This window comes from Neocloeon triangulifer, unplaced genomic scaffold, assembly GCF_031216515.1.
Source record: "Neocloeon triangulifer isolate White Clay Creek 2 clone unplaced genomic scaffold, ASM3121651v1 ptg000013l, whole genome shotgun sequence".
Classification (NCBI taxonomy): Eukaryota; Metazoa; Arthropoda; class Insecta; order Ephemeroptera; family Baetidae; genus Neocloeon; species Neocloeon triangulifer.
In genome coordinates, this window is record NW_026775555.1 from 4,562,137 (window position 1) to 4,587,738 (window position 25,602).

The 25,602-nt window shown below is 36.7% G+C and overlaps 1 protein-coding gene across 1 annotated transcript in view; it reads left to right on the forward strand.

The window, feature by feature from the left end:
• Positions 1 to 25,602, forward strand: part of LOC132199218 (orexin receptor type 2-like) — a 74,320-nt gene that overhangs the window by 4,813 nt on the left and 43,905 nt on the right. The window contains exon 2 of the mRNA XM_059623782.1: positions 2,472 to 2,867. Within this exon, the coding sequence (XP_059479765.1) occupies positions 2,490 to 2,867 (378 nt within the window). The 5' untranslated portion in view covers positions 2,472 to 2,489. The remainder of the gene's footprint in view (positions 1 to 2,471; positions 2,868 to 25,602) is intronic.

The following is a 25,602-nucleotide window of genomic DNA, read 5'->3' on the forward strand; positions in this document are numbered from 1 at the left end:
GTAAGTCTTGAACAAAATTAACTTTTTTCAATACAAAACTTCAAAGCAAAAAAGGGTCGTAGAATAAATTTTTTCAACAGAAAATTTAGTGAGGAATTTAAAATGCAGTTTTTGGTATTTTAAAGTAAATTTTTTTAAGGCAATACATTCACAATACAATTATTTGATAGAGCGATTAAAAGAAAACTAATAAAAATTGAGGCAATCAAGTACTCGTTCATGTGTTGCCTCTCCTATATAAGGAAAATCTGTACGCGCCACAAATTATCTACTGTTCCAGTTCCACATTCATTACATTCCAAAGCAGAGCCAGTTGGTTGACCTAATCTAATAATATAACTCTCTCTTGTGCACTGCAAGTTTCATGCCAGCTTGCCCGTTTTCTGCTCTTCGCAAAAAATTTCCCCCAGAGCTTCTATCTCAAATTGGCTTTACTACCGCTGCAGAGGATCTAATCGGTTTTGTCCTTGCACGCCAGTTTACCTCGCGCGTGCATCAACGTCCTTGCGCAGGTAAAAAGCGGAAAAAAGTGCATTCATATCGCACTTTAAGAGACTGCAAAATGGAAACGGGAACAACTTTTTACAAACTCGTTTTGCACGCGCGAAAGGAATCCATTTTATCGCATTGTTGGAAACTCAAAGGAGAGAAAGTGACAGCTGGAGATGGTGCAAATTAGATTCGCTTCGGAATCACTGAGTGACGTATAATGCACCGGGACTTTGTGCAGGTGATTCTGCACTGCAGGTTGCATATGTGCACCAAGAGTCCTTGTGGTCTTATGTAATTTTCACGCTCCACTCTGTCTCTCAAAGAAAGAGGAAGTTTCTGCTCTTCTCTCAGAGAACGATATTTTTTTCCTTCCTCTATGCGTTGCAAACGGCTATGCAAAAGTTCTTTCATTTCTCGTCTTTAATTTTGCTAGGAGAAATTCTTAATCTAATTTCATATCGCGCAAAGTCGCTCCCGTGAGGAAGAATTGTATAAAACGCACGAAGCAAAGTTATGTGGAACTGAGATAGAAAGTGTGCCCTTTGTTCTTTTTCAATTAATATTAATAAAGTTCAATATGATTTAATTAGATTAAATTTTTAATTAAAAGATGCTCGACTCTATTTTCATGATTTTCAGGATGCGCTCAAACCTTTGAGATCTTTCCACTCAATAACGTGAAGTATTATTTCGACGCAATCTTCAGTGCAGAAAAGAGTAATTTCGTGTTGGTTAGGATGAGAAGGGTTGTTTAATGGAGCGCAAAATACGAAGCGAAAATGTTATGAAGGGAGGAAGCGACGTGCATAACAGTGCGGTGTGATTTAGCTTTAAACGATTTCGCAGTTTGTTGGGTTTTCTCAACGCCAAAGAAAACGTTCTTCACGCCTCGCCAATAAATTATGGCTGCACCCGGCGGGAATCGAATTTAATCCGCTCGGCAAATAAGCCGTGCTGAACATTATTTCTCGTCCTTTCCACGACACCCACCTGAAACTTTCCTGTCGTTTGGCTTTGTTATTAAATTTGTGATAAAAGCGTGATTTTTTTCCCTTTAGTATAAAAAATAACGTGCAAAACTTGGCTCAAGCATTAACAGCAGACGCCAAATAATTGCTGTTGCGAACAATTTGGAACTGTCGTTGAGCAGATATTTATTTATTAACGAAGTTTTGAAACATTTTTACAGCTGCTATTTTCACTCTTCTTTGGAAAAAAAATGCTTTACACTTTATGGATGCAGCGATATTGTTGGTTATTTTCAGTATTTTACTTGATACGATTTCAACAGCCTTGAACTTTACCAAGATAAAATCGCTAATTTTCCCCCTTTGATACATATAAAGAGCAACAATAAAAATGTGCTTTGTGATGTTTTACTACCGTCGCCTGACAAAAGAAGTTATCTGGCTGTTGTGGGCTGGATTGCGTTTCTTTCATCTGGCTTGTGTCACGCAAAGAGATTCGCACAATGCTATACTTATCTCCATTGGTGGTCGGCGTCGACCGTAGAGATCGCTTCCATTACATTTTATAGTTATGCCACCTGCTCGACGTTTGTGTCGCGCGTGGTGCATAATTTTATCGAGCAGTTCTCAGTTGAAATCGGAGGGACGTGACCGGAAATTCGATTGCCATTTCAAAAGCGCACCGTAAGATATAGAATTTCTGAAGTCACGTAATTTCAAACTGCATTAAACGTTATTAATAAGGTGCTAAAAATGGAAATGTATTATTAAAGTCCCACGCTGCACTTAATTCCATAAAAGACCGCCATTTCCTCGCGATACCCTACCCCATAAAGTTTGAAAGAGGAATTTTACGGCAGACTTAAAAGGATCTGAATATCAAAAGATATCACTCTCTTTTACTTATTTCATAAAAGTTGCTCGCCTCATGAGCTCTCAAAGACTTCATATTAAAACCGCCAACTATTTTTTGCGCCGAAAATTCTGACGAGAGACTTATTATGCCCGCAGGTGCCCTCAGTCTAGAAAATGTCGGCCATGATCGTCGACTACGATAACATCACGTACGACGAGAACTCGACGTCCAACTGCACCAACGAGTACTGCATGTCGGACGACGATTACATCGCCCTCATGGAGATCTACATCTTCCCGACACCGGCCGAGTGGCTGCTGATCGCCTTCCACGGCCTCATCTTCATCGCCGGCCTCATCGGCAACGCGCTCGTGTGCGCTGCCGTGGTCCGCAACCCGCAAATGCGAACCGTGACCAACTATTTCATCGTCAACCTGGCCGTCGCCGACTTCATGGTGCTCGTTTTCTGTCTGCCGCCGTCCGTTGTCTGGGACGTTACGGAAACTTGGTTCCTTGGGGAGACACTGTGCAAGGGCGTCCTCTACACGCAGGTAGGAAATAATGTCACATTTTTTGTCAGGAAATTTATTTATAGCTCCCCAGATAGTTTACAAAGAGAAATATGCTTTCAACAAGCAATGTTAGAAAGGAAAAAAATTATTAAATAATTCATAGTTTCAAATTTAAACAAATTAACTGTGAAAAATTTTCAAATATTGAATGGGAAAATAGTATTTAAAATGATGACTTGATGGAAAAATATTAAGATAAATTTTATTGAAAAAAATTTTATGTCCTATCAGTTACATTTTTTAGTATTCTTTTGCAGATTTATTGGAATTCACATTTTTATTATGTGGTGCACCGTGCACCGCACAAATAGGGCTTTTTATCCTCGCCAATACTCAATAAATCATCATTTGAACTGACCGCAAACCGATTCGATAGCCAAGATAATCCCCTGGCGTGATTGATCACGATGTAATGCAGTGTGTCGAATGTGCAGCTCACAATAACCCTGCCTGCTCGTATTTCTTGTTAATTAATATTTCGCGTATCTGATACGCGGAGCATGATTACGCAAAAGCCGCCATTTTAATTAATAATTCCCCTGCCCGTGAATGAAATTACAAACTCGCGGCATTCATACTCGGCGTGTGCATTCATCAAACACGGCCGCATTTTTCAAAGGAGCGCTCCAGAAAACCCAGCCGAGCGTTAATTACGGCTATTGTTGCAAACAAGCGCTTTGTGGGGCGGCACACAATTATTTATTACACCGGCGGGCTGCAAGGGTGGAATTAACTATTCATCACTTATTTGTGTGTTCGTGGTTCGTATTAATAACGCTCTCACTGCGGCTCTCGTACAATTCTCGGGCTAATTCGCTTTTGGAGCGCGTGCCTTTTTATGCTCGCGCAGGGGTGGAATCTTTCCAAACCGCTTAAAAGTCGCGAGCTCGGAATCACCGACGACCCCCACGAGCGCTGACAACGCAAAACGTGAGTGGGAATTTTGGGAGAAATCGTTGAAATGTCTGTGGCGAAAATAATCGGAATGCTGGATGAAAATTTCCTTCTTACCCTAAAAGTTTTCTCATTTAAATTATATCTTCTCCCGAAAAGTTAACATTTTTTTTTTTTTAATATATCAGCTTTTTTAAATGGAATTGGGAAGTGACTTGACGTGTCGAAATCAAATTGCACTTAATAACTCAAAAGCAACATTCTTGGAACTCGATCAAAATGCCTGGTGCAGACGATGGAAGTATTGACAGGGCCTCACATCCAATTTAATTTCGCTAGAAGCATATCTATCATGCAACATATATATATTTGAATTCCCAAGCCCCAGGAAATTGCCTCTCTCTCGCCGAAAATAAATTTGAGCCTATATTTGCCTCACGTCAAAGTGACAGGCTTCCTCTCTGGTCAATGTGGACGTTTTAAAAGTTGAGAGAGCGCCGGATCCGTTTCTCTCTCTCACAGCAACTTGCCCACGCAAATCCTGTTTATTTATAAAGGATTGTGGTCGGCGGAGCAAGATGATCGCGTTAGGTGTGTGGGAAATAATCCTGTTTTGCTAGAATTTAAAGCGAAGATCAGCTCACAGTGCCCAAGGCACTTACCAAAGTGGTTCGAGTGCAATGCGCCAGATGGAAATAGACCGTTTGCGTCAGAGACGTGATAAGGCGTTCTCTCGATCCACCGCGAACTAAATGCTTAAGCCTCTTTTCCAGCTTGATCATGAAAAGTGAAAATTTGCATAACTTTGAAAAGGTCAAAATTAGATACATTCTAGTAAAACGAAATGTAAGCAATTATTTAGACGATTTGAGTCTAAAAATTATATAACAAAAAGTTTTTTTTTTGCAAAACTTGTTTATTTCATTAATAATGTCAACCAACATCGACAATTATTCCACGTCAAGAGTCTTCATTTACTCCATGAAAATAGTACGTTGTCAATTTTTTATTAGTAACCTTTTAAAGATTCAATTTATTCAAAAGGTTTTGATCATTTTCGTTAAAATTTATCAGATACTTCCAAAAAAAATTCCAAGCCCCAACAAAATTTTTAATATTAAAAAGAAATAGTTTTTTAGATATTTATTTCCAGTTTTAAATTGCCTTGAAAATATATTCTTTCGTTAAAATTTACAAATATTTCTTCCAGAAAGGTTCTGTGTGCAATCGAAACAAATCTGTTTAGCACAATGCACAAAATCCAATTGCCACGCGAACCAAATGCTTGACTGAAAATTGACAGCAATTGCCTAAATTATTAGAAGTCACGCTTTTAGCGGTTTGCCACAAAATTTGTAGTCCTTCGCCTGGATACTCGTTTGCCATTAAAAAAACAGAGCTAGTGCGCATTTCGGCCGCGAAACTTGGTCCTTGCAACGCATCTAATATTCATCGTCGTAAAGAGCGAGCCGGCCTTCTGCGTTTAAAGTGAATCGAATGGGGCCGCTCTTTATCTGTATTTATGGCGGACAAGACTACGACACAAAGACGAGGTACTAAAACCACACCCGGGGTTGCGTCCTGCCCATAAAACTCTCTGCGGGACTATAAACCCCGTTGAAGCAGGTGGGTCGCTATATTTAACCCCAGAAACTGTAACTTACGGTTGGCCAGCTCACCAAATCAAAAGATTAATGCGATTTAAACCTGTTGAGTTAAATTCCAATCAACAAAATTACTGCAGCTTTTGTCTTTAAGCTGGAGATTACAAGGATTTGAATTAGGACGTGCAGTGACCCTATCAAATCGCAAACAGCCCATTCCGCAGTCTGAAAATCATTCGATCACAGATGGATAAGTCAGGGCGCTTCTAATAATTTTCCATACCACCGCGCTTCACGATCTATTATTTGAGTGCGGCCGCAATTTGCCTCCCCCGTGTTCATTGCAATCAACAAAAATAAAATGGCAAAAATATAGGGTTGCAGCGGCTTTTTTTAATTAATTCGCCAGGCGCCGCCAGCACCGCTTAATTGTTTTCTGCGTTTGTGTTTGCATCCGCTCTAGTTGGTAATTTGCAGTCTGCGGCACGACCAACGAGAGCAAAAATGGCTCCATTTGTGCTCGTTTGTGAGCTGGTTGTTTTTTGCGAATGGGACAGAGAAACGCTAGAAATGCTGAAACAAAGCTAATTGTCTAGCTTTTGTTGCAGACTAAAAAAGATATGCATGACTAAAAAAATCGTCTAAAAATGAAGCGAAATATCTATTACAAAAGAACAATGTTTGTGACAAATTTAGCCTGCAGTTTAAATTTTGTGGGAAATCTTTTTCAAGTTTCAATAAACATTTTAACAATTTAATGTTTGTTGAAAGGTCAATGACGAGAATTTCGGACAAGTTTAAAGCTGAAACAAAATTCATTTACAAGATAGAATAAAATTTATTCATTTTCTTGGTCAATTAAATTTATTAATTATTAACTTTGAAATGTTTACGTAAAAGGTCCAACAGATGTGCCTGCGGGTGCGTCGAGTTCAATCCTCAAAGTTCATTCGGGCCAAGTAGGAAATGGAAAAGTAGGTGCTGCGTGAAATTGGTCTAAACTGGTTAAGCGCTACTCTCATTAAATTCATCGCGCCACACGAACTCCTGGGCTAATTTGTGGATTAGCACACTTGCTGCGAGATGCCGACCCAAGTGTTTGTTCTGCAACAGTCCCCGCGAGTCCTCGAGTTGGAGGACTCTTGAGAAATTTGCATTGTGCGGTTTTGTCAGCGGTTCAGGTATGAAAGGCGCGCGCGGCTATTCCCATTTGTGCAGCCGCTGGATATATCATCGCTTTGCTAGAAGATCCGACCGGTGCAATCTGGCGAGCTTGAATAATTCATTATATCCTACAGTTCGCTGTCTCGCGAAAGTTTCTTCTCATTAGCATTGGAGACTCTTTACCTGCTTAATTAAGCATGATATTTTATGTGGCAAGAAAGTTTCAACAAAGGGTTCAGTTTGACTTTCTTTATTAATGTTGACTGAAAGCTCCAATTTTTGTTTCATAAAATTTTGCAAAATTAAACAAAAAAAATCTTTAAAATCGACTTTAAACAACAAATTTGGAATGAAAATCCAAAATTTTTATTTAGAACAGTAATCTAAATTTTGAAATATTTTTACTTATCTGAAATTTTTTACTGACGATTAATATATTCTTATTTCATGTTTTATTTTTCATCATTTTCATTTTTCCAGGTAAAGAATGTATTAACATTTATTAGCAGTTACAATAAAATACCATAATTCTTTTATAATAAAATATTTTGGTTTGCAAATAATAACAATTTTATTAATAATATCAAAGAATCTGCTCTGAGACACTCTTGAATTGTTCACTTTTGACATTTTTATGATTAAACGCACCAAAACGTGAACTGATCAAAATATTATGAATGTGTTAATTAGAGTTGTACGTATTTTATAGTCTTTTCCTAATCAACTCACGTTAATTAGCAGTCGAAGCTCAGTTTTGATAAACAAATTTTACTAATTGTAAGCTAAATATTATTACAAACATTTGATGAAGCTTATCTTTGTAAACAACTCCTCGCTTTTGACTATAATATGTATTAAATTGCGATTCACAAGCAAAATTGGCTTGGAGCAAACTCCACATCGGCGGAGATCACCGCGTGACTTTGCTACGTTTTTGCAGCACACACGAGCAAGCATCAGGACAAATATTTGTTCGTTCCACGTTGACTTTAATGAACGTGCCAAACCCTTTTGCCTGGGACGCGACTTGAATTTCCATCTGTTGGTGTCAGCCGGGCAAATCTGTCCGCGCACATTGTCTTCCTTTCCGAGAAATTACAACACACCGTCGTCTTGAGCGCTAAATGCACATTAGCGAAGAGACTTTGAGCGTATTATTCGCGCATTAGTTAATTACGACATTAATTCAGTCGCGAGAGAGAAACGCCTTCGCTGGGATTAAATTTCGTCGGAAACAAACACGGCAGAAAAGAGAGGGGTTGCTTTTGCTGACAATCGCAGGCCGATGACATTTCGATTTGCGTGGGTGGATTTGATTGTCAGAAAAAGGAAGGGATTAAACTCTCTGCTGGGCAGTTGTTTGAAAATCGTTCGTATTGGACAAAGTTTTCGGGTTTGAGGAGTTTCGGCTCGTAAAATTTTATTCTGTGATGGGTACAAGGGGATTAGTTTAAGAGGATTATTCTGCGGGGATAATATTTAAGCTTTTAATTAATGGATATGAGATGAATAAGGCCTTTTTTTGGGAATTTCACCAGCACGGTTGGAGCGACGTTTTGGATTGTTTTTGGGGGGATGGGATTTTCTGATGAATAGCGCTTTTATGAGACTCTCCAAAATCCCAAGCTCCGTGGTTACTTTTTTGCACATTCATGCATGTGAATATTTCCACCTGCCTGGCAAAAACTTAAAAGAAGAGTTTTGAATAATTTTCCTCAACAAAATACTCGGAAAATAAAAATACGTAAATAGTTTAATCATTTCTAAGAAAAGAATGCTTATAAAAATCCCACTCTTTTTGTCCAGAAGAAAAACAAATTGACGAAACTCCGTCATAAGACGTTGGTGGTGTTGACGAATCAATTATATTGTAAATGCGCAGCAAATAAAAGAAACGCCCTCTTGTCGATTCCTAATGAGAAAACGGCTTAGGTTATTTGTCACTGTCAAGGGTTGGAAAGTGTATCAAGTGGCGACGTGATCGCTTCCACGGTAATTAATTAATTTACACTGAGCCGATGATCGAAAGCTCATTCACTCGTTGATGGCTTTTTAATCAATAGTTCATTATTTAATAAACCAGCTGCACTGAAAAGGGTGCGCACAGGAAATTGGATGTGATATCTTTTGAGTATGTAGAAGGGTATGTGGTCTTTTAAAGAGGTGACCTGCTTAATCGACTTAAGTGCGATCATTGATCAGATGACGAACTTGGCGATGGCAGGAAAACCAATTAAGAAAATGGGTTTTTTAACAAAGAGAAAAATTAACCTTAAAACTATTCAAGTACCTGTTTAATTTGCCTAGATTTTGCATAAAATTTTAGAATTTTACAGAATTCATAAAAAAAATATTTAATATTTTGGATGAAATAATTTTAACCCAAATGTATTTTCTTTTCAAAATTTTATTTTACTCCCTTGTTACGCATAATTAAATCTGCCTCTTGATCCAAAAGTAAGTTTTCCTGATTCATGTCTCCATAAACATGAATCACGCAAGGCACACTTTGCCAAAAAAATTAACTACTCTGATATCTCAACTTTCATAAATGACACAGACGCGCGACGCCGTGAAGGGTTGTCTGCAAAGTTTGGCACCGCCTGTTGCAAAATTTATTGCCTGCTTTTAGAATTTATGGCCGTCAAAATTTACAAAAACACTCGAACATTTTATACGACATCGTCAAGTAAGGCTGATGGTCTTTTGATTAATAAAATCTGCCACCTGTTCAGCATCCAGTATCAAGAACAAAAAATCTTTGAAGATTATTAATTTGAATAAAATAATTGTAGGCATTTTAGCTGCATAAAAACTATCAATGAAGTATCGATTTTTATTTTGTGAAAAATTAAACACAAAAAGAGGGAGATTTTTCCCATAAAATATCAAAAGTCATGCAGTTTTATAAAGATAGCTTAATTTTAATTAAAATGGTTATTCTTTTAGGGCTGGAGTTTGAAGGCGAAATTTAATATATTTGGATGTTTTGTCCCTGTTGTTATTAAAAAGCCACGCTATGCAAATATTTATGCCACTCTGGGGTCAACAAAGGCAAGTCGTATCTAATGTTTTGGAGATGAATAAATACCATTCCTGACGACCCTGCCCTTGCCTTTCCCGGTTTGCATTTCCCAGACGGACAATCGCTTGAAAGTTTGCCTGGGAGTTATTTATCTTCTTCGCGTGTCAACGCTGCCGATCTCGGTATATTAAACTTCTCTTCAATTCTCAGTGCTTTTCTCCTTCTCCAAGAGCAAGGAAGCCTTTTTCATTCCTCTTTCCGCTTTCATTCACTCGTTTTCGCAAAGGAAATTGATTGAAATTGTATAGGTTGTGTATATTAACATTCATTGAAATTTGTTACAAAATGTGTTCAACAGACGTGCACAGGCTGTCATAACTGATTGAATCGCTGCCTAGTACGGAACAAAAATTACATTTTATCTGTGCAATTCAATTTGAAATAGACCATTGACAGCAGGAAAAGACTAAAGTTTAATCAATGATGAGCATAGGCTTCAGTTAAACGAACCAGAGAGTGCACTTATACGAGAGAATGTATGTGCGCAAAAGTGGATTTAATTAATATTTCGCTGTGGTGATTCAGTTGCCTGCGGGAACCAATATTTGTCTGAAAAAATTCAACTTCAATCCATTCAAGAAGCAAAAACTCATAATTTTTTTGAAAGGATTCGACTGGAATATTCAAATACCTATAAAAATTTGCTAATTTAAACCAAAAATTTTCAGTCCTCGAATTTACAAGAATTTATCTATTTAATAATTAATACAAAATTCTGCAAAAAAATCATAGTTTTCAAGTGATAAAATTTCAATCCTCAAAAAATTCCTCAAAGAATTTTATTTTCATAAAATATTATTGAAATTATGCAAGTGAAATAATCTGCTCTTCTCGTCATATTCATTTTGGTTTAACAATGGTGCTCCGCATTAGCTGCACATGAAAGCTTTACTGCGAGTTTTGCATTGGAATTAAACATCCCTTTCCGCCAAGAGCTAAAAATGGACGATCACAGTTTATTGGCTCTGTGGGCGTTCTATTACCGTTTAATCTGCATTGATAATCGCAAAACGGTGTCTGATTTTGCAACCGTAACGAGTTTATAGAGTAGAGAGGGAAACAAAGAGTAGTGCTTTGAATATAAATGCATGTAAAGCATGCAAATTTTCTGCTTTGAGCACCTATCGGAAAATGATATCAAATGAATTGAAATGCCGGAATAATTTCAATCAGGACAATCAGAGCATAAAATTAAGCAAAAAAATGGTGGTCTGTAGTAAAATGACTTCATATTGCAAACATATCTATAATATTTTCTTTTGCAACTTAATTTTCTTTTAAACTGCCATAAACAAATCAATAAATACTTGAATTTCTTGGAAATTAATTCATCTTTCCATTCAGTCAATTATTTTATTAAAAAAGCTGGTTAAAACTCCAGCAAATCCTTTATTCCCCGCCAATACTTTATTTGAAACTAATCCGACGTCGCTCTTTTTTATCGCGAATATCACCAGTGACAATAGCAAGAAATTGCGACGAGAGAATATGTCCTATTTGTGCACAAAGTACTCGCATTTTGTCAGAACCAATTCTCAGACAGACAGTCAACGTTCCTGTCGATATCGATTAAGCTTCTGCGAGAATGAAAGAATGAGGACGGAGGAGAAGAGAAAGTAAAATAAAGATAGCGCAGTTCCATGCTTTTATGTATCTGTCAGGTGGAAAAAAAAACAATGAAGTGACCAATTTATACAAAAAGTTGATATATCGAGAACTGTCATTGAGCCAAGAAGAATAAAGTAAAAAGAAAACAAAATTGGCTCTGCCGAAAGTAAAAGAATATCAATAATGCTAAAAAAATTCAATTTTTGAGACCCGCTGTTTTTTGTTTTCAATTCTTTTGAGCACAAATTTAAGGATTTTTTTTCTGGAAAAGGAAGGAATATAAACTTATTAGCAAAGTTTGCTGAAAAAATTGGCTTTTACAGCTTTTGAAACTTTTGTTGGCAGAGCAAACACGTGCGGACGCCATTGTAAAATTTCATCTCCAAATGTTGAGGAAGCTCGAGCTTTGTGCCAGAATAAAGGAAGTCCCCTAAAAAAGAGTTAGTTCGAGTTCACTCGTGCGACTCAAAGTCAACCGCGGTTCCAATTCCACTTTTACCTCGGAAGCGAGAGCAAAGAAAGTTTGGCTTATTATTTTCAATGTTTACAAATTGGAAGCGAAATCCACTTCTCTGGCGTGCGCCGGAATGAAAAAACTTTTCAATTTTTATTGTGACGCGGGGCAGATGCCGCTGCAGCTTTTGATGAACGGTCTGTGTAAAATCAGCGGCGTGAATTCGCCGCGTCCGCCATAAATTGGTGCACATTGTGGGCACATAAAGTGGCGCGCTGCACGCTCGATGGCACATTAACGACTCTTTTATGCTATTTTACAACTTCCTCTGCACGGCGGCGGCGGCGAAACAACAAACTCCGCGCCCAGATAAATTTGTCCCCTTGGATATTTCAGAATTGGCGGGTGCCACGTGGCGAGATGGACGCACCAATGCATTATTCTGACCCTATTCGGCCGTAAAATATACACTCGCTGCGGTTTATAAGTATAAATGGAGGAAAAGCGTCGTTGTAGTATTGATTTGCCTCGACTGAGTGACGGACGACGAGATTTAATCTTCGGCTTCGGTGAAAGTTGATTTTGCGCCAAATAGGATTCCGCCTGTGCACGTGGCCTAGAAGTAAATAAGGGATGAGGAAGAATGATATATAAATATATTCATGTGATTTTGTGAAACAATCAACAAGACTGGTTGGTAATGCTCGAGGGCACACCATAAATATATAATCATTTTCCGCCTTCTTGTGAAAGATGAGTGCTTTGGAAGAGTTTGAGAAGAAACGAGTTTGCATGCTTAAGTGAAACTGAACTTTACACAGAATTTTCCTTTTTTCACAAGGAAGATAAATTTAGACTTCAAAGGATAAAAAAATGTACCAAAAAAGAAATTCTACATAAATATCAAAAGTCATTGTTAGTTGGCTCCTAATTGTATGATCTGATAAATATACTTTTATCAAGTTTTTGTTGATAATAAATATATAATAAGGGTACATATTTTTTCTGCACCAAGGATCTGACTATATTTCCTTTTTCCTTGCTAAAATTAAGAGCAATCAGGGCTTAAACACTAATAACAATAATTTTAAAATCAATATAAGGTGATTTTCGCCTATTTCGATTTATCCTTTTTTAATTTTCCATCATTATCGAACAATGAACAAGAAGTAATAACATTTTATAAAATTATATTAGAATATTTTTAATTAAAAATTGTTTAAAATTTAAGGGGAAATTTTTTAATTTAGCTTTTCTTACATAAATATTTAGCAGGTTTAATTTTTAAATATGTATGTTAATAATTTATTTATATTTTATTTTAACAAATGATTTTAGCACTCTAGTGTGTTTCAGTGTTTATTATTTTTGTTTTATGTTTTTTTTGCTTAATTTGTGAATAATCTGTGCTCTTATAATTAGTTGACTAGTAACAAATAATAGTTTTTAGAAAACGAACCATTTTGCAAGTCCAATAATCTCTTAATTTTTTTTAAAATTTTTATTTAACAATTTTTTGTGACTTCCAAACCTCAGCTTACAAAAATACCATTTTGACAGTCAACCCAAAATACCAGCTGAAAATAGTTCAGGCTCTTATCTTCATTATTACAATAAGAAAAAAATTGGAATTTTGAATTTGAATGAATAAAGAATACATAAATTTTCTTTCCATTGAAAGCATTTTTCAACTGAAAATTTGCAATTTAAATATGTTATTAACAGTTTTTATAAACTATTCCGCAAGCTATTTTCCTACTTTCAATCTGTTGCTGGAATGGTGGCAGAAGGAAATCTCAGCTCTGAGGGGCAAAAAACAAATTTGCATTTAAAACGAATCGATCATACTTAATTCCCGTCCACAGTGTGCTTGGCAATCTCGTAAATCTTTTGCGGAGAGGCACGCACGTCATTATTCGCCAGTGCCAACCGTAAACTTAGTTAGAAAAGTGATTTCGGCCGGCGAAAATGAGAGAGATTAAGAAAAACGCAATTTTCTCTTGCCCGAGATTTCCTCGTGCAGATTAAGTTCAACAAAATCTGACCTTCTTTCAACATTGGCTCGCACTCGGTGACAAAAAGTCAGACGGGACGATTCTTTGTGCCCTGCCGAGTAAACGACAAAAGTCGGCGGACTGCGTTTTTTGTCGCTCGAGTGGTCGCCGAGACGCCGGGTTTTGCTTTCCACTTGATGGAATAAAAGGTGGAAAAGTATGGGATGTGCTGGATTTCAGTTTGGCTCCGGCAAAAAGGACACTGGACACCAACCAGCACTCAAAGTTGAATGTAAAGGTCAATTTTACTTATTTGATCCAGGGAAATTTGATATTTGATTGGAGGATCGAGTGGCAAATGCTTATTTTTCCTTTTAATCTTGGAGAGGAAATGACATTGTTGTAAGAAGATGTAAATTAATCTGCAAGAAACGTTGTGCAAGAATTTTTTTCATATGTAATAAGTTCATGAGGTCAGCTTGGGTCATATAACAAATCATCTCAGTTCTCACATTTTTTAAACTCTAAAAATAAGACAGGCGCCAAAATTAGTTTAAAAAGAAAACAGCATTGTTGTAAAAAAGACATTTTGCTATTAAAAATCAAAATAAATATTAAATCTGTTTCTGAAGAGAGCCTCAATTGATTAATTAGTTCCCCTTTTTGTCATTGATTATGTTGCTATAAAAATGCATCTCTTATTTTACCGATTTTACCACTTAAAACTTTTCACATCAAAATTAAGTAAGATTGTAATTAAATTTTTACACTATTTAATTTTTTTTAAAAAGATCTTCTGATCTTTCGTAGAAAAATATAGAAATATCAAATATTTTTCTTCTGCGGATATACGAAGGTGCTCTGTAAGAGGAAACATCCTAAATCCGCTGCCGTAAAGCCGACGACGGCTTTTTCACGACGAACGCTGATGACATTCATTTATCTCCTTTCACCGCATAATCGCAGAAATGGCCTTTTCACTCCCGCACTCGTTGCTAAAAGCGCGTGCACAAGTTAACTCCAACGGTGTCGTTTCCCTTCCTTCTCTCATTTCCAGAATAATTCCGCTTTATTTCTTTCATTCTTCCCGTGGCAAAATTTTTGCTCATTAAGAGGACCGTCTTGAGGTCCTAAAATGAAGATTTGTCAAGCTTTTCACCGCCCCGTCGTCCATCACCGCGCAGCAGCTATAGGATTCTTTAATGGGTCCGTCGGAGCGCAATTTGTCTCGGCAGCTGCAAAAATCAATTATCGCACTTGGGTGCTGGCGAGTGCCTGTAACAATAAGTAAGTGCAGCCCACTAGCCAAGGCTGGCTTGCTTTGAGCGCTCCGTGTTTGTTTGATCTTTGCTGACTGGGTGAGAGGTCTTAATCAATCCTTGCTCGCCGAGTGTTTGGCCTTGTGGGTCAGAGTGTGTGGCATAAATCAATGAACCAACATCAGCCCTTTGTGTGAGTCTCGTCGATTTTCGTTGGACGCAACCGAGGGGAGCCATTTATAATTTTATTGAGATCAAAGGTGCAGCGAGCAGTGTAGGTGGAAACTGAATGGCACTTCATTCCGCTTCCACAGTAATGAAACTACTCAAAGGATCGTCATGTTATGCCATCAAGAGGTCTTTTTGACTAAAAGTTCAATTATTATTATAATTTTTTTAAATGATAAATGATCCCTGTTAAAATTAATGGAAGAGCAAATTGATTGTTTAACAGATAATTCCATATTATCCTCAATTATGATAATTTAAAAACAATATTAATAATTATTTTTGTTTACAAACTTTTAATTAACATAATTTATTTGGTTAAAATATAATTTTAAAATATGAATAAAATTTTCCTGTTTTTTAATGTTTTAAACATTAAACATTAAAATCTTAAATATTTTAATAAATTATTTTCACCAATTTAAATTTTCAATTAAAAAATTGTTCAACTAAAATTACATTTTTGTTATTTTCCTTTTTTAATAACGAATTCCTATATATTTTAGGACTTGTCTTGCAACTACATGAATTGGAATGAATATTTAATTCATCTGGGATGTTTTTATGATGTTCTGATTATAATATTTTTATATTAAGTCCTTAAATTCAATGTAAACAAATGTAAAGTCAACGAAAATTTGGATTTTTGTTTAAAATTTCTAAAAATGGTCGTTTTCTATTGAAATGAACGTCCGATGGAATATTCAGAATAATATATATAAAATTTAAAGTAGTCGCAAATCGAGTTTATTGATCCATATATCAGAGTAGCCATAAATAAATATTGGAACCACAGAAAAAAGTATCCAGTTTTAATGATTTACTGTTCCGATAACCATAACAACGACCCACACGTTTGCATGTGGATTTGCATTAATAATTATTGGCTTTTTTATTCTTATACTTACGCCTAAATTCACGTGTAAACCAAAGTTTCACTGCAAACTGAAAGCTCAATCGTAGCACAAAAGAAACTCGGTGTAGCACATTTAGCAAATTTATATTAGTAAAACACGAGTTGCCTGCTTGTTTTGAATAATTTCCATTAGTTAAACACAAACAGCGTCCACCTCATTCACACTCAAAAATAACAAATTAATCACAACGTCAACAGCTAAAAGCAGCTGCTGAGCTGAATAGCGACCGAAATGAAAATATTGACGTTCGCAAATGACATCAAGAACGAAATGAATATAAAACTCACAAAACGTCCTGTCAAAGAAGAGTGAAAATATAAAAAAAGTATTCAAACGTCCGGGGCCAAACTAGGTAAATAAACAGTCGGAGCAAAAAAACTGATAAAAGTAGTGCGGAAAAAAGAGACCTTGGTGCTTAATTTCTTGTTTATAGTCGCAATTAAGCGCATCGGAAGTGTCACGAGTACCAAGGCAAACAAATAATAAGTCGCGGGGCGACGCGTTTATTTATGTGAGCCGGCGTTAATATATGGCCCGGCGGGGCGGCAAACACGAGACCAATTGGACCCACTCCGTCGTCGCTCGCCGGCCAGGCCAAACAAACTTTTACACCACCTCTGGAGAGCGAGGACCGCGCTGCGTCAAATAAACCGAGGGAAACATCCACGACGAGCACCAACAGAAAAAAAAACACGGAGAATTAGTCGCGGCCTGTTGAGTCGGCTGCTTTTTCCCCCTTCGGGACCGAGAAACTCGCAAAAGCGGCACAGAGGTCAACACGGCGTTTTGCATGCCGATGAGATTTGCACGAAATGGTTGAAACAACAACAACAGCAGGTGCTGGCCATTATTTTATCCCGTCGAGATTGCTTCTATTTGGCGCTTCACAGAGCACGAATTGAAGCGCAACATTCGAATTTTGAATCGCTGCAAATAGAAAGGTTTAAAATTTAATTGTTATCTTTTAATTATTTAATTATCTATTATTGTTGTTTATTTGTCCAAATTGTTAAATCACATTGTTTACATTCAATTGTTGACAACAATTTATTTGAAAAGAAAGTTGTTGGACGAAACGGCACCACCACTAGCAAGAATTTGCTAAAACTTCCATGATAAAAATACCTCATATCTGCCGCCGTGAGACTCGATTGACTTTATTTTTTTTTATATCTCTTTAGTTTTAAACTGAAAAATTGAATTTCTTTGTAAATTTATAACTTTAACTTAATATTGTAGACCTATACTTAAAAATGAGAGACAAACTTGTTCAGAAAGCTGAATATTTTTTTTATTTCCACAACTTTAAACTCCTACTTAGACCTTTTTCTTTTTTATTGCATGGTCAGTGGTTGTTTGAAAAAGGCAAACTTTTAGAATGCCTGAGTTGCTTTCATAAAAATTTTGCAAATTTCATACTGATTTGATTCTTTTGTCCACTTTTTTATTCAGTTTTTCGAAACGGTTCCCGCGGAAAGGGTCAGCTTATGATTCAAAAAGCGTAATCTAAATCAAGATTGAACGCGGTTATGGCAGGGAAAGTTTATACACAAAACGCGAGATTAATGGTGATATTTGAAGTCAAACAGAATTCATAACACACACGTAAAAGAAAATAAATAAATACCTCAAAAAAAGAAAAATTGAGGTAAAAGCCTGTGAAACCCAAATTCTGACATTCAGACATCTGTAAAGTTTCTTTTTTAGATGCGTATAAACATCCAGTCACTTATTTTCAATCTCGATCTATAAATTACTTTTAAAATAATTTATAAACCAACACTGAAGTTCTACGAAAACCGTCACTTATTAAAAGTTAAATTTGCTAGTGGGTCTTTTCCGAGATTCAATCTGGCCGCACGCTTTGTACCTCTTTTTCTCTCAATTAAAAAGTTTCGGTTTGCTGTGCGGCAGAAAAAAAATTATCTACACCTCTTTTTGGTCTGCTGCAAAGTTTATTCTCTCTTCTTCCACTGCCGCCGAATCAAAATTTTTGCGCTAACAAATTACAACCGTGGGCAATTTTGGCGTTGTCACAACATCTTTCGTGCCCGTCTAATTACTTCAATGAAAATCACAACTCACTCGAGGCGAAAACTCCTCCTCGCACCATCTCTGAAAGTGTCAGAAGCAGAGAGGAAAAAACTTGTGTATCGCTAATTAATGGAGAGAGAGAAAGAAAGAGAGGGAAAAGTCGAAATCAGCGCCGACTGGATTTGCATGCAAACAAGCCAATTACGCGTTCCGCCCTCGGCGCTTGATGAAGTGCTGGACGGGCCTCCAGGGAGACCATCTTCCCACTAATAGGCCAAATCGCATTTGGTCATTAGCATGCGCTGACCGCAATTTCGTTCGTTGCTTCTGCTTCGGCTCTAATGCAGCGGCGCCGGCCCCGAGTCCACGCGCTTAATTTGATTCTGAATTATGTGCCGCAAATAGAACTTGTTACGGAATATAATGGAATTTAATGGTATGGGTCATTAAACGACTGGTCGTGGAGAACTCTGGAGAAAGGCTGATTGTGAATCGGGAGGCTGACAATGAGTTGGAAAATAATATCAAAATCATTATGTTTATAACTTTGCACTTATAATTACTAATTAATTTAAATTATATTTTTTATACCTTATTATTTATTTTTTTTATTTTATATTATTTATACTTTAAATAAGTTAATTTTTTACCTTTTTTACCTTAATACAATTAAAAAACGATAGAAAACACCAAATCTTCTGAAAATGTTGATAATTTTATTGTATAGCTCTAAATATTCCAAACCCACTATAATATTTAATTGTTGCATAAGTGAACATCAATATAACTTCTAAAATAGATTTAAATAGACTGGAGTCATCATTAGTGTCAATACGTTATTATTCAGACTTAAACTTAAATTAAGGGAAAATTAATTTTATTATGAATTCTTAATATGCTGTGATGCTGATCGTTTTCAACTTCTTTGAATTAATTGGGAATTTTCATTCCTGAAGCCTGAAACATTATAAAGCTTTTGATGCAGGCAATTTTCACTTCCGCACACATTCTGTTGGCCCTTTGAATTTCATTTCGTGTGCGCTGACGCATGAATAAAACACACACTTGGGCTGACCCCGGCTCGAAATAATGCAATCACGATCCGTCGATCTATTCATTCTGCGATGGATGAGGCGAGCGGTCGAAAGTTGCCCCACGCCACGGGTTATTTGCAGTTCCGGTGCCGCATAGGCCAGATTAGTTTGAGCTTTTCCGCCCTCTAACAATATGGCATGTGTGCCGTCGCTTTCGCCTTCCGACTGAAAATGCGGCGCCGATTGCTCGCTTCCCAAAAGTGCAAACTTTGATCTTCTGATAAGCACGGTCGGCCTGATTAAACAACTGACTTGGAACGCAGGAACTTTGCGTAAAAACTAAAATTTAAATAAGGAAGCTTCTAAATGTTACTAAACGAGAAAAACTCTGTTTCTTATTAGAGAACTTGACTTTCCTAATTTTTTAATTATTTTTTTTCTGTGCCTCAATCAAAAGAAGTTTTTTTAGGTAAAAAAAAAATGAACTTTAAATTTATTAGATGGTTTTTTACAATTTTTTTTTTTTTAATTAGAAGTGAACATCTTGGGGATCATTTAACACTTTTAAGGAGGTTCTTTTGCTTAAAAAAACAGCCCGATTAATTTCTGATGTCATTTTTTCTTTACATTAAATTAGAATTATTTTCAAGATCTCAGTTCATAGAGGAAATTTTAGAAAAATAATTATTTAAATCATTTGGAGATTAGAATTTTCGTTTTTAAATCTTTGTTCTTTTTTTATGGGAAATTTATAGAGCGTTTCCGAGTGAGATTGAGGGGGCATTGGACGCAAAAAATAACCCTATCTGATTTTTGCATATGTCAAAGAGGGTGCCCAAAGGGGTCCTCTCACAAATTTTCAGACCTCAAAAATGGGGCGTTACCCAAAAATTTTAGGGGTGAAAAATTGACCCTAAATTTTTAGGATTTTCTTTAACTTTGGAACGGCTTACGTTAGAAAAACGGTTTAAACTGTTCCTAACTCAGATTTTCACGCTGAACAACTTTGCTGTTGACAAAAAAGTCGTAGACTTAAGGGAAATGTCAATTTTTGGCAATTATTTAATTAAAGTCAAATTTTGACGATGATACCCCCCTCCGATTTTGTTCGTGGTATGGGAAAAAATGTTGCCCGTGAAATTTTACATCGACCCTGTAATTTTCAAAATGGCCATTTTCTCAGTTTTGTAGTTATCACGGTCCGAAGAAGAAAAAATGTGATTTTTCGGGCAAAATCGAATGTTCGGACACGGTTTTTCTTCTTTGGACCGTGATAACTACAAAACTGAGAAAATGGCCATTTTGAAAATTACAGGGTCGATGTAAAATTTCACGGGCAACATTTTTTCCTATACCACGAACAAAATCGGAGGGGGGTGTCATCGTCAAAATTTGACTTTAATTAAATAATTGCCAAAAATTGACATTTCCCTTAAGTCTACGACTTTTTTGTCAACAGCAAAGTTGTTCAGCGTGAAAATCTGAGTTAGGAACAGTTTAAACCGTTTTTCTAACGTAAGCCGTTCCAAAGTTAAAGAAAATCCTAAAAATTTAGGGTCAATTTTTCACCCCTAAAATTTTTGGGTAACGCCCCATTTTTGAGGTCTGAAAATTTGTGAGAGGACCCCTTTGGGCACCCTCTTTGACATATGTAAAAATCAGATAGGGTTATTTTTAGCGTCCAATGCCCCCTCAATCTCACTCGGAAACGCTCATATAAAATTTTTTTTTTTAATTAACCCGACCAAAATGATTTAAATGTCCCCAAATCACATTCGTACCACCTCAATCAAGTAGGCAAAATAAAATCAATAGGTCGGGCATCATAAAAAATTTTCATTGATTTTATGAGAATGATGAAAATTAAATTTCCCTGTTAACTCCTATTTAAAAAGGGCAAGAAAATTACAATTCATGCACCATAGAATTGTAAGAAAATGATAAAAAATTAGAGACTGCACGACATAAAAACCTCGCACCATTTAAATGGAATCTATTAATTTATTCACGCAAAATTAACCCTATAATGGTCACAAATATGTTGATGAAAAATATTTTATTGTATTTTTTAATAAACTAAAAAAAAGTGCCCTAACCAAACTCCTATCAGATGCTGATGGTATCTTCCTATTTCCTTCTTTTCCACCGTTTATCAGGTTGACAAACTACATGTATTTTAAAGTTCTTCAAATTTAAAAATTGAAACCTTTGTGACTTTTGTTTACCGATGCAAATTTCACAGCAGTACCTCACGTGCATTCGCAATTCTGTCGCCAGCGGCTGCTGAATATGTGATGAGCTTGGAAGTTTATTTTCAGTTAAGACTTCGATCACGCAGCGCTCCTGTGAGTTGAGGCGCGAACGCCGACGAGGAAGGCGTCTCTTGTCATTTGAATATATAACTGCGCGCACACGAACTCACTCACTTTTCAAACAGCGATCGACCTCCTCAGTGGGCGATGCCGTGAATGTAATTATACTCGACGTCGCGCATTATGCGCGCACAAAATAAACAAAGTCGAATTTCGTGTGCTCATTAAAAATTGCCTCTGGAAAAATCTCGCCAAGCCTGCTCGAATTTGTCCTTCGACCGATTTTGGCGAGGAAAAAAAATAAAGCCGCCCTCGTTAAGAGGGAAATGTACATATGTACATCGCCGGAATTAAATTCACGCTCCGCGATGGTTTTCATCATCAACGCAGATGAGATATTGATTTGCGGAGAGTATTTTCGTTTCGCGGGAAATTCATATGCGTGGATGGAAGTGTTTGTTTCGCAACATTGCGAACAAACATGATAACGATTTGGCGATGAAGTCAGTATATTGGTGGAACATTTCATCTCAGCGCAACAATCAAACGCGCTTTCCTTTGTTTGTTCTACATTTTGACAAGAAATTGTGCAAATGTTTTCGACGTGGAGCAAAGAAAAAGTTGATTTTTTTGGGTGTTTGTTTGTCTAGAGGGTGAAATATTGAGCTTGAATGTAACTTAAGTCCCGTTGAGGAGCAGCGGGACCTGAGCATAAAAATCCTCCCGCGAAATTAAATTTACGCGTCTTTCGAGTGCTCGCTCTTGAGAGTTTCTGACGTCACTGCACTGCGATTTGCCAGCTAACAAAAAACAACGAATGTTAACTTGACTTCTCTTCCTCAAAAGTGCATTGTAAACATTCCTTTTGAAACAAAACGCAACAGGACGTTTGTCTCCACGACAATTAAGAGCTTCCAAGATTCCAACGACAAAAGTTTCATTTTTATTATTTTTTATTCTTCACTGTGAAGAATAATCAAATTTCGTCGAAGTAAGATAGAGAAAATGGTCAAAGATAAGGAAATTATCGTTTAATTAACTTGTAAGAGAAATAAAATTGTGAACTTTGTCTGACACTTGTCAAATTGCTCGAGATAATTTGAGCTCCATTTGCTTGAGGCGCGTCCCTGTCTTACGCACCAGACGGAATCTAATTAACTTGAGCAGTTAGGCAAACACCGCGCGCGTTTGAAATTTATTTCGGCACTTGTCTTTCCCGGCGAGTGAGATTAATTCTTCACAGCGTCTCGAGAGTTCAAAACTGCCATTTCTCTTTCGGCGCAGCCACTCGGAAAAGTGGCCGCCTCATTATTCGTCGAGCTCGCAGCAGATTATCCCAAGTGGGGCAACCACAGGTATTTTCGCGGAGGTATGCAGCCCGCCGAGCGTACGTGCCCGACCGGTTGTTTCACTCGTTTCTCAGATACAGTGGGATTAGTAGAGGAAAAAAAATGCGGTGGCTCGGCTAACGAGATTACGCACATCAGCTGTTCTCGCAATGCGAAAGGCGAATGACGCCCACGCGAGTATTGTGTATCACAATACGTGCGTATCGTGGAACCTGAGGGATAAGTCTTTAGAGAGGACCAAAAGCAATCGTTCGGTGCTCGTATGAACGGAGATAAGGTCGTTCTGGAGACGCGCCAGCCAGAAAATTGCTTTTGAGCAAAGCGACAAGTATTATCCATTTATAGTTTTTTTACAATGGCATGTGAATTTCTGAATATGCTCGAGATGGCAATTTTTTAGATGCAACGTAACTGTCAGGAACGAGGCCAAATTGCAAATATTGTCTTACATCCTGCCAACTTATGAAAAAATTTATGTAGCACACAACAAAAATAGAATAGGGGCTTCATTTTACACAAAGCAGAAAGATCCATCGATTTATGCAAATATTCATATCAACCAAATCATAATTTTTCCTTGATTTATATTTAATGAAAATTAAAAATATATTTTGTCTCACTGTTTTACGAGTATTTTAGGATTATCAGTAATTTTTTCTCATTATTACTATTATTATTATTATTATTATTGTTATTATTATTATTATCATTATCTTAATATTATTATAATTATTATTTTTATTGAAGAGCTTGCAACTGATCTAAATTATTTATTGTTTAATTATAATTGATTTTATTTTTTTTAATTTAATGCCATTTTAAGAATATATATTTTAAAATTTCAAGTATTTATTCATCAGTCAGTAAAAAATTATTCACATCTTTATTTATAGACTTATTAAATTTTCAACGTTAAAATTTTGTATTTCAATTTCTCTTTGTTGACCTTTATGAGATAAGGTTGGCCTAACTTTAATTAAAATTAATCGTCCTCAGCGAATGCAAAATAAACACGGGAGTCATATTATGGTTTAATCAGCGGTACGGCCTCGCGCGCCCTGATTTCATTCGGTCAACCACGTGCACCCATTCATCACCCACCGAAGTTGCAGTTCCCGAAGGGTACGAACCGCCCATTCATAAAGCATCACTTTCTGAACGTTTTCCTCATCAATAAATTTCAAGGTACACTGAACTTGTGATTTACTATCGACGCAACCTTAAATATTCTACCAAAAAACAGTCGACGAGAAGGGAAAAATGATGCAGGAAGTGGCCTGAAAAATGATTGAATGCGAGTTATCGATCGAGGGCGAGAGTGGTGCTTTTTATATGGATAAAACGATATAACTGGCTGTCGCCTTATGGCAATTTGCAGCGAGTGCGTTCCTGCGAAAAAATTATTCGGGAGTTGACACTTTTTCGCCGACGGCTGATTCAGTAGTGCAAATTTACGTGTGGATAAATCCGAAAATGACACAATGGACGAACGAGAGCAGCGGTGAAACTTTTGTGGCAAAGCTAATTTGGTAATTTTGCGCTTGGATATGCAAAGAGTGAAAATTTTGTCAGCCAATTTTTTCTCATCGCTGGAGACTCAAAGTTAAATTTATTTCACGAAAATTTGTTTTCTCAAGCTTATTATAACTTTTTAAGAAATCCTTCATTTTGCAACAATTCAAAACCTCCATTTAAGTTTTTCATCTCAAATTTTATTAAATTATTGTTGAATTTTATTGTTAAAATTTAAACCGCACGCGCTAAAACATCTTAACTCGCATGTTTTCTTTTCTTTATTTAAAACATCCAGTGCGTCACAATGTGCTCAGATTTATTGATGTTGAATTTTTACATCATATTGTTAACTTTCAATTGTTGAAAACAATTTATTTAAAAAAAAAATAATTTTTGGAAAAAATGGAAACACCACTAGCAAGAATTTTGCTATAACTTTCAAGATAAAAAGACCCCATCCGTCGCAGTGAACCTCAAATTATTGAGGAAATTAAAAAAAAAATTGAACATTTATTTTTAAATTTGGTTGAGTGGTTTTTGAGAAAGGTTAAATATCAGATCTAAAAAGATTGCATTTATTATTTAATTTTTAATTCCCAATTTTCGTGTCTCATATTTTTATCTTCAAAGAAATTTATTTTTCCAATTTTATTTTTACAATCAATACTCGCAGACTACATAGAAAATCCTCTTATATATTGAAAAAGGATTTTACTCAAAGCGTTTCCTTTTACAACCGCAATACATGTCCCATGGAAAATACATTTCGAGCAAAGGTGCTTTTAATAAACCACCACAAAGCAACTTTATTCGCTCGTCAAGTCTGCAACTCAAACACAATCGCTGCTCTGCACGAGTCGGCCTGGATTTTGCCGGCAGGGAAAAGTGTCAATATTATTGCAAAACCCAGCGAATCACAAAATCAGACGACATATTACATATTCTTTTACACCATTTCCTGCTGTCTGGGCAGCACAGTGGCATTAATTCACCGTCTGCCATTTGTTCCGAAATGCAATTTCGCATTCAGTCCGCGCAGTTGAAAGCAATTTTCCGCACTTCAAAGCCGACCGCACCGACTGACCTGATGATTAGATTGGTCGCGCGCGCACAAAGGCCTGATTTATCATTAATGCGAAGGACGCCCACTCGGCCCAAAGGTCAGAATCAATTACGGCCAAAAAAAGCGGCCGATCAAACGCAAACACGGCGGGTGGCCGAGAAAGATGCGGTGGCTGCTGCGAGAAGCAATTTAATCGAGGC